The sequence below is a fragment of the Alnus glutinosa genome, chromosome 11 (genome assembly GCF_958979055.1).
Source record: "Alnus glutinosa chromosome 11, dhAlnGlut1.1, whole genome shotgun sequence".
Taxonomy (NCBI): Eukaryota; Viridiplantae; Streptophyta; class Magnoliopsida; order Fagales; family Betulaceae; genus Alnus; species Alnus glutinosa.
Window position 1 is genome coordinate 4,072,377 of NC_084896.1, and position 12,773 is coordinate 4,085,149.

General features: G+C 36.7%; 2 protein-coding genes across 5 annotated transcripts; both read left to right on the forward strand.

The window, feature by feature from the left end:
- The first annotated feature begins 823 nt into the window (after window positions 1–823).
- LOC133882864 (peptidyl-prolyl cis-trans isomerase CYP21-1) lies at window positions 824–5,392 on the forward strand. 4 transcript variants are annotated; one of them, XM_062322082.1, is made up of 7 exons: window positions 825–1,123; window positions 2,771–2,849; window positions 3,749–3,796; window positions 4,037–4,060; window positions 4,158–4,340; window positions 4,477–4,552; window positions 5,001–5,392. In XM_062322082.1, exons 1-7 carry the CDS (start codon window positions 1,025–1,027, stop codon window positions 5,161–5,163), a joined length of 672 nt encoding a protein of 223 aa, XP_062178066.1. In that variant the 5' UTR covers window positions 825–1,024; the 3' UTR covers window positions 5,164–5,392. The 4 variants fall into 4 exon arrangements, with proteins under 4 accessions (XP_062178069.1, XP_062178066.1, XP_062178067.1 ...); XM_062322083.1 differs by having other exon boundaries at window positions 4,167–4,340; XM_062322085.1 differs by lacking the exon at window positions 3,749–3,796 and having other exon boundaries at window positions 824–1,123; window positions 4,167–4,340.
- Window positions 5,393–6,679: 1,287 nt separating this feature from the next.
- LOC133881774 (uncharacterized) lies at window positions 6,680–11,464 on the forward strand. Its single transcript, XM_062320801.1, has 3 exons — window positions 6,680–7,872; window positions 9,924–10,269; window positions 11,042–11,464. Exons 1-3 carry the CDS (start codon window positions 6,845–6,847, stop codon window positions 11,300–11,302), a joined length of 1,635 nt encoding a protein of 544 aa, XP_062176785.1. The 5' UTR covers window positions 6,680–6,844; the 3' UTR covers window positions 11,303–11,464.
- Window positions 11,465–12,773: the final 1,309 nt, after the last annotated feature.

The window sequence follows — 12,773 nt, forward strand, 5'->3', positions numbered from 1 at the left end:
GCAAAACAATTGGTATTATGACCAAAGAAGAAGAGCAAGAAGAATTGCTTATTGATCTTATAAGTAAAATTGAGAATCCTGAGTTAAAAAGACAATGTTTAGAAAAATTAAGAAAACTTCTCACAAAAAGGGAAGGAAATAAGTCTAAAAGTCTTGAGATAAGTTTAAGCAACACGCTTAAAAGATTTGATAAACCTAAAGAACAAATTACAATAAAATATTTGCAACTTGAAGTTAATCAAATTAAGTCTGAGATTAAAATACTTAAGGTCGAACTACTCCTGTGGCCCTTGGGGGTGGCCGAACCACCTCTGTGGTCCTCTTAGTGGTGGTTTGGCTACCCCCAACAGCCAAAACCCTCACAAATTTTTTTCTTTCTTTTTTCTCTTTGGCTATAGTGGTGGCTGAACCACCCCAGGTCGGCCAAGGGGGTGGCTGAGTCTCCTTATTATTATTATTATTTTTTATTTTTTAAAGTTTTTAATATTTTTATTTTTTTAAAATATTTTTAATTTTAATATTAATTAATTTTTAAAGATTTTAATTTTTTATTTTTTTTATATTGTGCCACGTGTCAACCCTCAAGAGTTGACATGTGGCAGATTGTTAAATATTGAATGAAAATATAGACAGATATACAAAGCTCATCCTTTTTCAAAACTCAAATACTATTTTTAATGTAAATTGAAATTGAAATGTTAAAAAATAAAGTTTCCGATCAACGTGTATCAAATATTTATTTAGCCCTAAAAATAAATTCTTATTCAGATTATAGTGTACTAATCCTGGTCATTTTAGATAAATTAATTTTTAATAAAAGATCTCTTTGCAGAGCAATCGACCGGAAAATCCCAGCATTTTGCACTCTCTCTGAGACTGAGAGTCCACTGACACTGGTGCATTTTGGTCCTTTCAATCCTCAAGGTAGAGAAAGTGAAACTATCTGTTATCTTCATGGAGGACCCCGAAACCAATAGATATAGTTGTTGATCCGAGAAATAGAGAGACACAGTGAACCAAAACAATGCGTCGAGCGATATCGCTATTGATCCAGCCACGCTGCCTCCTCCTCTTCCTGGTCCTCTTAGTTTTCGTCGTCTTCGCGTTCTCCAGCCACAAAAAGGTACTTTTTTGTTTTCTTCTCCCTTTTAATTTTCAAACCCATTTCGTTTTGTATGTGTGCGGATCTGAATGTAGGAGTGGGATTGAGTTTTGAGCTGTTTCTAACGGCAATTTTGATCTGGGTTTTGATTTTTTATGGTGGGTTTGATGGTTTTTGTTTGGTTTTGGTTTATGTAATCTGAATGCCGTGGAGGAAGTGGTTTTTGATTTGGGTTTGGTGTTTAACTGGGTCTTTGTGATGTCATAGCATTGGAAAATGAGATTGCAGCTTTAATTACACTTGAATTCTGTCTAATGAGTGCTTAATTGGGTGCAATCGAAACAAAAAATTGTTCATATTTCGAATCTCAATGTGGTAAAATTTTTATTATGCTTGACATTGGAAAGAGGAATTACAAAGTAACGGTTAAGGTGGACTAGGTTGGATGAGGATTTCATTACTTGGATTTGGTAAAAATGAGTGGCATCGACTTTGTTGATTAACGAAAGGATTGAGAGGAAGTGTGGGAAAATTGTTGGGAGGATTATTAAAAGTAGAAGTAATTTCCCCATGCAATTGGACAAATTTCCTCTCCTTTCCCCATTGTTTTCACGGCTTTAGAGAATATTGGAGTTTGTCCTAGAACTTCAATTGTTGCTATGGCATGTGGTGTATTGTCATACTGCATGTAAAGTTCAAATCAGGGCTACCAAGCTTCTGTTGCATTTTTGTTAGATTTGTGCGGGGTGGTTTCTGCACACTCATCCCAACGATATCATTGTGGTGGATCAAGATCTTCTAGATTTCTTAGGGTAACTCTATGGTAGAGTTCTTAAAATCCTAGTCATTATTTTTAAACGAATTGTTCAGGATTTTTTTTATTTTTATTTTTATTTTATTTTATTTTATTTTTTATTTTTATCTCGTCATATAACTTTGAGAGATACAATAAATTATGCTAAAATTAAAGATTCTTTAGAAGTGGTAAATGTTGAAACGTAAAATTTTGAACCATTTAATTAAAAGTATTTGTTAGAATTTTAAGAATTCCACCAGGGAGTAACCCTAAGAAATCAAGGATCCTAATATGCTTGTGGCTATACACTTAGATAGAGAAGATGCATCGCTATTTTCTAAGGCATTTGATGATGTTAGTACCAAAATGGACATTAGTGGGATAATTATTATAAGGACACAAATTTCCTACAAAACTCATATAATCATTGAGCTGTTTTTTTTTTTCAATGGTTTGGAAAATATATGATTCTATACGAGAGTGTTAAATATGGTTCCAAGTTCTCCTTGTACATGAGATGGGAATCAGGTTTAACAAATAGGTGAGTGGGAAAAAATATGGCTCATTAGATATACAAAGGGATTTTAGATTCTGGTTTTACTTCTTGCTTCAGTAATGTAGCTACCACCTCGTGGTGAAATTCCAGGAGTCTGCTACTTTTGGAAAATACCATCACAACTCACGACTCTGCTATGTAGAGTAACAACCATATCTGTATGCTTGAGAATCAAAATTTCTTTTTAGTACCCGTTTGCCATTATTTGCTTATACATTCATTTACCTTTTCATATGTTAATTTTCATTTGGTATATATTTTCATGCTCAACTATGTACCATTAGCTCTAATCTAATGGCAATATTCTACTATGTAGGTTGAGGAGAAAGCAGAAGAAGTGCCTGAAATCACCCACAGAGTTTACTTGGATGTTGATATTGATGAACAACGTCAAGGTACAGCTTTCATATTAAAACTGTGACTAAAACTGTTTTTTTTTTTTTTTTTTTTTAATCTTTTTCATAAGTATTTAGACTGTAATAATAAAGGCCTGGCTACTTTGAGTGGCACATATGCTAATGAATAACAATTACTGTCTTATTGTTATTTATTAATTGAAGCAATACCAATTTCTTGTTGTAAAACTTTTCTCCCAACTCCTACCCTCCTTAAACTACTTGTGTTACTTTCGCAAAACACAGCACTTTATAATCCTCAATGATTATGGTGAGGAAGACGTTTCATTAGGGAGCCTACCCTGTTATTGTGTGATTGGATCTTCATGTTCTTTTCTTTGTAATTTTTAAGAAATTTTCTTCTGCTTTTCTTCTTTTTCCCCAGTCTTCAAATGATCAATAATATGGCATGCTGTATGCTTTATGTGGAATGTGAATCAAAATATGGAGTGGTTTATGATTGATTTTTAGATACTTTCTAAGTGGTGGTTCCAAGGCCATGGTTTATTTTATTCGGTGGTGGATACCACAGAAGGATAAGTATGTTCAATCTTTCCAATGGATTGCAGTGCAGTTCCATTTGGGCATAATGAAGTCATTAATGGACAGGGCTACCATTATTCATTGTCCTACTTTAATTATTTACTCAAGCTCGGGTCTGTTAAAACTGGCACTTGCTGCTTAGATCACTAAAGTATAAATCTTGGCCCAGTTTGATTGAAAATATAACAATGTTTGCATTTTTTTATAACAATCCAGGTTCTGACAATAAGCCAGAAAAGATCAATGGTCTAAACTCTAGAATATATAGTGTTGGGATTCATATAATAGCTCAACCTTTTATATTTTGTTCCCCTGTTTATCTATTCCACTGCCAATTTATACCTTTACTCGTGCAGGTAGAATCGTGATCGGATTATATGGCCAAGTTGTACCAAAAACTGTTGGTATGCCCTCGAGCTTGTGCGTGTAATCATTTCAACTAGTGGCCCATTGGTGAATCATATTGATTTTTTGTTGCCCTTTACCTGGCAAGCCATGTCTACTTGAATTCAAGCTGTTGAGTTCATAGCAAACTGAACTGAAGTCATATCATTTCAATTTGTATTTTTTTTTTGGTTGAAATACTGGTTGTATTTGTTCTCATGCCAAATGGTTGCCTAATGCTCAAGTTTTTTTGTTTGCAGAAAATTTTAGGGCTTTGTGCACAGGTACTGGGGTTCTTCTTACTTGTGTCATGTGTTAGTTAACCTGATGGCTGTGTTTATTGACAATATGCTGATTACAACTTGCTCACCTTAAACGTAGGGGATAAAGGCAAGGGTCCCAGTGGGAAAAAACTCCACTATAAAGGAACACCATTTCATCGTATAGTATCTGGGTTCATGATTCAAGGTGGAGATATTGTTTACGGCGATGGTAGGGGGTTTGAATCTATATATGGTGGCACCTTTCCGGATGAGAATTTCAAGATAAAAAATTCACATGCAGGTCTTTAACTTCAAAACCTTTGGTGGTTGAGCAGTGTGTTATTAGTTATGGATTTCTAAAGCTCAATCTTTTATCGAGTCTTGTTACAGTTCCTTTTTTCTATCCTTTCTCTGAAACCATGCTGTTAATGTTGCAGGTGTTGTTTCCATGGTGAATTCAGGACCTGATTCTAATGGCTCACAATTTTTTATCACTACAGTTAAAGCCAACTGGTAAACTATCTCTAGGGTGGTATTATTGAATATTAAGACATAAAAAGCCTACATTAAAAATTTCAGGTCCAGAAACCTGATAAATCCTAATTGATGTGTTTGGATCGTCTGAGTTGTGAATCTTTAAATGATACAATCTTCTTCTGCCCACTACTTCAACAGTACTCATATGACTATATTTTCTAGGACCATCTGAAATGATTATCTTTCTTTTTTCGGATGAATAGAATTACCATCCAATTGTCATTGTGCAATTTATTCTTGTTTGAAGAAAATGGGGGCAGCCGTTGTTGACAAAAGTGAATTTTCATATTAGATGGACAATCTTCAGCCCGTATGAAATTTCATTGTTTAAAACTTTATACTCTGGGTCTGTTGCTTATATGCATATTGTGCCACCAAAGTAGATCTACATAAATGATGTGTGCTATGATATACATCTGTCCAGGTTGGATGGGGAGCATGTTGTCTTTGGCAAGGTTATTCAAGGCATGGATACTGTGTTTGCAATTGAAGGAGGGGCTGGAACCTACAGCGGAAAGCCTAGAAAAAAGGTTGTTATTGCTGACTCTGGAGAGATACCCAAAAGCCAGTGGGATGAGGAAAGATAAGCTCCTCTATACATGAACAATAGCAAGCTTTTTCCGTTTCAGGTTTGCGAATTTGGTTCAGATAATTGATTCACATTCTCTTAACTTTGTAACACATCCATGAATTTTAGCAGTCATGATTTCTCAGATCGGATAGTTATAGGTGTTCTTGGAAATATTGTACTTTGTCATTAACACAAGCATGTTTGTTGTAGAGGAATCAAGACAAAATGAGCCTGTTTCCATTTTAGTGTCCATTCTGTACATGAGACTACTTTTATGATGGGTGAGCTTGAAAGCAACTTTACATTTAGAAAGAGAAGCAAAAAGAAAGGAAATTTTTGGAATTTCATTCTCTGAGACAGGAAACCAATCTTATCATATAGTGCAAGCACTGAAATCACAGGAATGCTTTGGCTCCAACATACAAATAGGATATACAAGTAAGCATTTCAAGGAGGGTAGGGGTGGCTTTCAGCTTCCCTATTAATTCCGCCGATTAAGTTGACATATATTCAAAATATATATGATTGTCACGTGTACTTTTATCATACCGGGGAATTACATGCTCTATTAATAACATGTACGTGAGAATTTAACATTTTGTATATGTATCAATTTAATAGACTGAGTTAGAAAAAATTCCTCCGGCCTAATTTGAAAGTGACCTTAATGTTAGAAATGTCAACCATATACGCCAACCAACCTACCAAGATAACCTCATAATCTTGATTATTGAAAGGCCCAACTGCCCAAACGACAAGCAGCATGTTGATATTTTTTTTTTTTTTAAGCTTTTGAATTAGTTGTCATGAGATTAGAACGTGCGTCTGAGTTGGGGTTTGACTTATCCTATTGTCTGCAGCACACTCTGAGTGGGCAATATGCACCGACTCTCTTTTATTCAAATTGGGTATCAAGAGATTGGCAATTAAATTAACGCATATCAGTTGGTATTTGGTAATGTCAGACCATGCAATTCAGATTCATTTCAAGCGAACGTGGCACGAAAATTAGTAAACACTAAACTGTGATTGGGATTTGGATCGGCTGCAATTAACTGTTCGTATTGTCCTTTTACATTAACTGCTCGTATTGCATATTGCACCCGATCCCGATCCCGGTCCCGGTCCCGGTCCCGGCCTTGGACGGTGCAATTGAAATAAAATGTTGTAGACACCAAAATCATTTGTTTTTTTTTTCTCAATAATCAACAAACAAATTGGGATTAACGGCTTCTTGGGTTCAATGAAATACTCTCTAAAATCAAAAAGGAGGAACCCTTCTCTTGATAAAATGAGCTTTTGCTGCAGTCTTGGTATCAGCCAAATCTGTATGTTGTACGTTGTTTGATACAGCAAAAGAGTTCACTGAAACTTTTGCATGATCATCTTTTGGTTTTTGAGACCCGCATGACATGATTATTTTGACACCCCAAAAGTAATAATCCTTTTCTTTTCTTTCTTTCTTTTCTTTTTGTTTTAAGCTGGTTTGCGCATATCAAGGAAAAAAATGTACAAAAATAAAGATAAAAATAGGACAAAATTAAGCAAACGCCCCTTTTCAATTGTCGGTCTGATCCATATGCCCAGCTAAGCGAAAGCTTGCTCGTGTCTTCCTACCCAGCCAAACAGTCAAACGTAGAACAGTTTCTTCAAACCCCTCCTCTCTGTGTGTGTTTCTCTGCGTGAGTGCGTGTGTGATGGGTAGCACAGAGGAACCCGATAAACCCGTATCCTTCTATGACTCCTCCTCCTCCTCCCCCAACCAACCCCTCCTCTCCAAGCCACCCGAGGACCCACTACCGGAACCTGAACCCGACGAGACCCAGTACCTCCAGATCTCCTACAACTACGGGCCGAGGCCATTCAAGGACATTCCTTTCCTCGTCCTCTTCCTCCTCTTCGTCCTCTGCACCTTCGGCTTCGGCCTTTTCTCCGTCTTCCACCGCAACACCCACTACTCCGACCTCTCCTCCTTCTCTTACAGCTCCAACTCCTCCTCGTGCGTCGAAAGCTCGCTCTCAGAGCTCTCGCCCACCACCTGGGTTAGCTTCTATTCGCTTTCTTCTTCGAATTTTTTGGACAGTTTGATATGGGTTTTCGTGGTTACTTTCGTTTTGAGTTTACCCATTTGCTTGCTCTTGCTCCTCATCCTCAAGCGTTACACCAAACACATAGTATACGTGTCCCTTCCCTTCTTCGTTGTCATCCCCATCTTCTTCAACGTCTACTGGTTCGTCGCCTGCACCGTCAGCTCCTCTTGCAGCGACGCTTTCCCTTTGGTTTATCGGATTGTTGTCCTCGTCTTCGTGTTTTTGGTAATAGCCGTGATCGTCTGGATCTTCGTGGTCAATTGGCACCGAATCGAGCTTACTGTGAGCATAATTGGGGTCGCTTCTGACGCGTTGTGGAGGAACTTGGGTTTGTTCGTGGTGCTACCGTCTTTGACGATCGGGTTGCTGGTCTACTACGCGCCGATTGTGGTGTTCTTGGTGTTTGCAAGTCAGAACGGAGAGATTGCGCCGCGCGAAACGGACGGAGAGTATACTTGTGTGTGGAAGCAAGATGGGTGGGTGCCCGCGTACTATGCGCTGGCGATTCTGACGATGCTGTGGTCTTTGGCGGCTATGGTGGAAGCGCAGGCTTATGTGATCAGTGGGACTGTTGCGCAGTGGTATTTCTCTAAGGGGGGTGAGACTCCTAGGCGGAGTATAAGAAGTTCTTTGAGGTGAATTCCATTGCTATGTCTTGCTTTGTGGTCTAATTTATCATTCTTTTCTCATATATGTCTTTTTGTTGGCTTTTGAAGAGTAATTGCAATTGCGTATGATATAGCTTTTTGTGGGATTATATGTATCTATAGATTGGGCTGTATTGTATTTGAGCGTAAGTGAAATTTAGAGGATTAGTTGTTGGAGATTGTGACGAAGTTTAGGATACGTTGTCTTTAAATCTGAATAATGTGTGGTGATGACGATGGTTGCTATGAATAAATTTCATTTTTTTATTGGCAAGTCACACGCTTCCGGTGGGACTTGAACCCAGGACCTCACCCTCCATCTTGCTACAAAGGGAGGAGTAGCAAGGTGGAAGTGCCATTTGAGCTAAAGCTCATTGGTACTATGAATAAATTTCATGTCATCATGTCCTCATAGAAGGTGTAATAATGGCAATGCATGCTGTGTCCATCGATGGCTACTTGTTTGTTGGAGACTGTGATGACATTTAGGATATAGTGTCATCAAACAGAAATAATGCGTGGTGGTTATGATATAAAGAACTGATGAGTTGCCATGAACAAGTTCCATATGGAGATCATTTCCTCATGGAGGTATAGATAATAGCAATGTGCCGTGTCTCTTGATGGCTACTTGTTTGTTGCCATGGGGTACCAAGAGTATAGGATCTAATTGAAGGTCCCTACCTTAGAGAGATGTACACCCCTTGTAGTTGCCCTTACAATATCTGCCTCTTGTGTAGGGTTTCCACTGCAGAACAAGTTTGTGTAGCTCTAAAAATTGCTATCGTTATTTGTTTTGAAGTTTACTTAAGTTTTAGGATTGTCATGTTGGAGAGCAGCACTTGTGGGATATCCTGTCAAATACATGGGGTGCTGTCTCGTGACCCCTTCTATTGGGGTTTGCAACCTTCATATGAGATTCTGTTGGGCTAACCTATCGAGCATTTTAAACATCATATAATGAGGATAAATGGATGACATATCTGCAAGGAATACTTTAATTTAGTCGCTTATGTTATGGGATTACAAAATGTAATGTACTACTATTATGGATTTTCAGTAACTTTTTGGGGTTCTGGCACTGTATGTTTATTTTCAATATTAATGGCAGCATGTGTTCATGGATATTGGTCCACTTGGTAGTGCCAGTTCACTTTGGCCTTCTGTTGCATAGCTTCACCCAGGATAGATGTCCAGCTCAGGCCTTTGAGATGTAGAATATTGGAATTTTATTGTATCCGTTGGAGTTTAAGTCATCAACTTTTGTTTGTAACTATGTTCTTTTGGTGCAATCAGTATCAAACTTTTTACGGTTTCATTTATCCTGTTGTCAATATTTGCTCATGAGCCAAATCAAATGGTTGTGTATTCAATAATGAGGTTATGTAATCACTTACAAAAAGACAAGCAATGCTTAGCATGTCTTTCATTATTTTTCTCAGGGGAAACTACACTTACCTCCCTCAATCTACCTCTCAATTTGCAGTGTCTCCCATAATCTTTCAATTTGGTTAATTTACCATACCAATCTACCATTGGGGTTGTAATGTCCTCCTTCCGCCCCCAAAATGACAAAAATAATCTGCATAAAAAAAAGGACAAAAAAAATCAGGGAAAAAAGTTTAAAAAAAAAAGAAAAAAAAAGACTTAAGTGATGCCCTTTTTATCTGAATTTTGTCATTTTTTTGGTTTTTTTTTTAAATTTTTTTATGCAGGGTATTTTTGTCATTTTAGGTGTGAAAGGGGGACATTGCAACCCCAATGGTAGATCAATTGAGTGAACCAAATTAAAAAATTGGGGGAAAGGGTGTTAGATTGAGGGGGTAAATGTAGTTTTCCCTTTTGCTTATTTAGTCTTTCCATCTAGTTGTATGGCCAAAACTTTCAGCACATTTCCTCTCTTGCTAGTGAAAGTACAAAGGAAAACAGAAGACAAAAAAACAAAAACTAGACCTAGATGAATGTTTTTCAAATCAGAGAATGGCAACAGTGATCATGATATGGTTTCTTTCTCATATTTTTATTGTAAATACTTGCAGAAATGCATTTGGCCCCTCCTCCGGCACAATATGTCTGTCTGGCCTCCTTATATGTGCCGTGCATGTGGTGCGTGCTGCTGTTGATACTGCAAGACAAGAAGACCTTCCATGGATAGTGAATCTTATACTACGATGCTGTGTTAATGTTTTTCTGTCAGCAATTGATTTTCTTAACAAGTTTACGATCAACTTTGTGGCAATAACTGGCGAAGCCTACTGCACATCTGCAAGAATGACCTATGAGCTTCTAAAACGTAATCTTCTCTCGGCTGTAGTTGTGGAGACCATCTCTACTCGTCTATTGGGTGGAATTATTTTTGTCCTCTCAGCTATATATGCAATTGCGGTATGTGGTCTTACCAACTCACTAATCTTTTTGATTGCCATTAATTACTGGTTCAAGTGGATCTTATCATGAGTTGGCGATGTCAGGAAGCCCCCTGTTCTTTATGTGGTATGTTTAGAGGCCAGATGAACCTGCTTGTCTCCAACTGCAATTGGATGACATTAACCATTTAAACCTGCTTTTTCTTAGGTTTTTTTTTTTTTTGTTGGGGGGGGGGGGGGGGGGGGGGGGGGTGTGGGGGAGGTTCTACCCCCAAAAACACAGTAGGGAAGAGAATTTGGTACTGGTTGTAACCTGCTTAACGCTTTAGAAACTTGTATGTAGTCTTTGTTAGGGAAAAAAGAGGAGGAGAGATAGGAAGAGAAGGAAAGAAAGGGTGGGAATTTTTTTTTGGGGGGGTTGCTGATTGCCGTCAGTTTACAGTTTAATGTTGTTTCTAAACTGTTCCTTTTAGATATCAAACTAGAGGATTTTTGTATCAGCAAACCTTTTTCGTTTACAAGGATATATAAACTATCATCAGAAATTTTATACTGCAACACTGCCGACTACTTTATCGCAAGTATGGCTAGTTTGAGTTGCCAACCTCCGGCACTAGTCAATTGAGAAGGCTTCTGGTGCCATACAAGGATAACTTGTGTCCTTTTCGATTATTTGATCTTCATTACTTGCTTGACCTTTTTTAGTTTGTTTGAAGCCCTTTTTTTTTTTTTAGCTTTTTGGCTCTCCTTTCTGTTTCTAATGCTTCATGTTAATGGATGTGCATAAGCAGGTCTGTGCTATCCTAATGGCTGTGAGCGGTCTTGGGGTTGATTCATACTATGTGGCTGCTCTGGCATGGGTGCTGCTGATCATGGTGCTGGGTTTGTTTGTCCATGTGGTGGACAATGCGATTGATACTGTTTATGTTTGTTATGCAATAGACAGGGACAGAGGAGAGGTTTGTAAGCAGGAGGTTCATGAGGTTTATGTTTCCCTACCCATTAGTAGAAACCATAGACCATCTCTTGAGTCCAGAACTCTGGGTGTATAATAAGTAATCCTTGTATTGAAATAATTTGTTTGTTGTTGATCAGTCATTAGTTCTGTGTGTGAAGTTAAAACATATGCCTGTCGGCAAAATGTGCATACCCTTGAGTGTTACCTTGTACAATCTTTAGATTTTTTCAATAAAGAGGTGGTTTTTTCTTGGCAACTTCGAGCAGCAGTCCAAAAATTTATCTGGGCATTCACTTTTCAACCTGATTCTTGAGCTGTGAGATTTGTCTCTTCTACATAGTGGATAAACCATATTCGGCAAGTTGATATTATATGAAATTATTAATATATATAGAACTACTTGTTACTTTATTCTAAATCAGATAAACTAAGTGGAGTGATTTTGCATTTTTCCTTCCTTTGTATTCAAGCTGTTCATGCGGTTGAAGATATGCAGGTGTTGACTTATGCTTCCATATTCTGATTATTTTTGGATGCCCCACCGGCACCGGTGCAGGTTAAGGCGGTTTCCAGTGAAAAATGTAATAATATTCCATCCCATCGTCATTGCTGAAGTCAGAAACTGGTCATAGTAGCCATAGCTTTGATCGCATTTTGCTATAGTGCTTAATAAATATTGAGCATTATAACTCAATAATGCATAATCTATAATAATAAGAAAAGCAATGTTTTTCTCTCTTCTTTGAAAATAATATTTCAAAATGATGAGCAAAAGTGATGCTTTGAAAGTGAGTAGTTAAAAAAATGTTATTTAGCTAATATTTGATGAGCCGAATGTGAATATTCTTGACATTTGAAATGATGCTTTTTTTTTTTTTTTTTATTATTTTTTTTTATTTTGTGAACTTATAAGAGTATTTTTGTTTATTGAAAAAAATTTAAGCCTATTTTTTGCTGGCTTTTGAGGGGCCGGGGGCATTAAGTGTATGTTTGGTAAACGATTTTGTAGTGAAATTTTTGTTTGACTAGTAATAAGAAATGATTGTTTTGATATAAATAGAAAAAAGCTTGAAATTTTTTTTTTTTAAGGAAAAGTCAAAAAGTTATATTTCTTAACAATTTTTTTAAAATAATAATGAAAAGTAATTAATGTAATACAAAAGGTATGAAAATTTTTAGTTTGATATTTTAGAAAATATTGAAATTATTTGCCAAACGTACCTAACATTTTTGATAATTTGAAGGACATTGTAATAATTTAAAATTTGAGAAGTAAATTAGATGTTAAATTTAAAGGATTGTTTGGTAAGGGAGTGTGAGTTGAATTTTTTTTTTTTTTTAGTGTAATAGTAAGAAGTGATAAATGTGATATAAAGTAAAAAGAATTTGTATAGAAAAATAAAAAAGATTTATATTATAGTGAATTTTTTTTATTTTATTTAAATAATAATAAAAAATTATTGGTATAATATAAAGTTAGAATGTTTTAAAATTGATTGTTTTTAGAAAAAGTGACGAGGGGACGGAGAATTTTCACCCTCTTGCCAAACAAAGCATAAGGATAT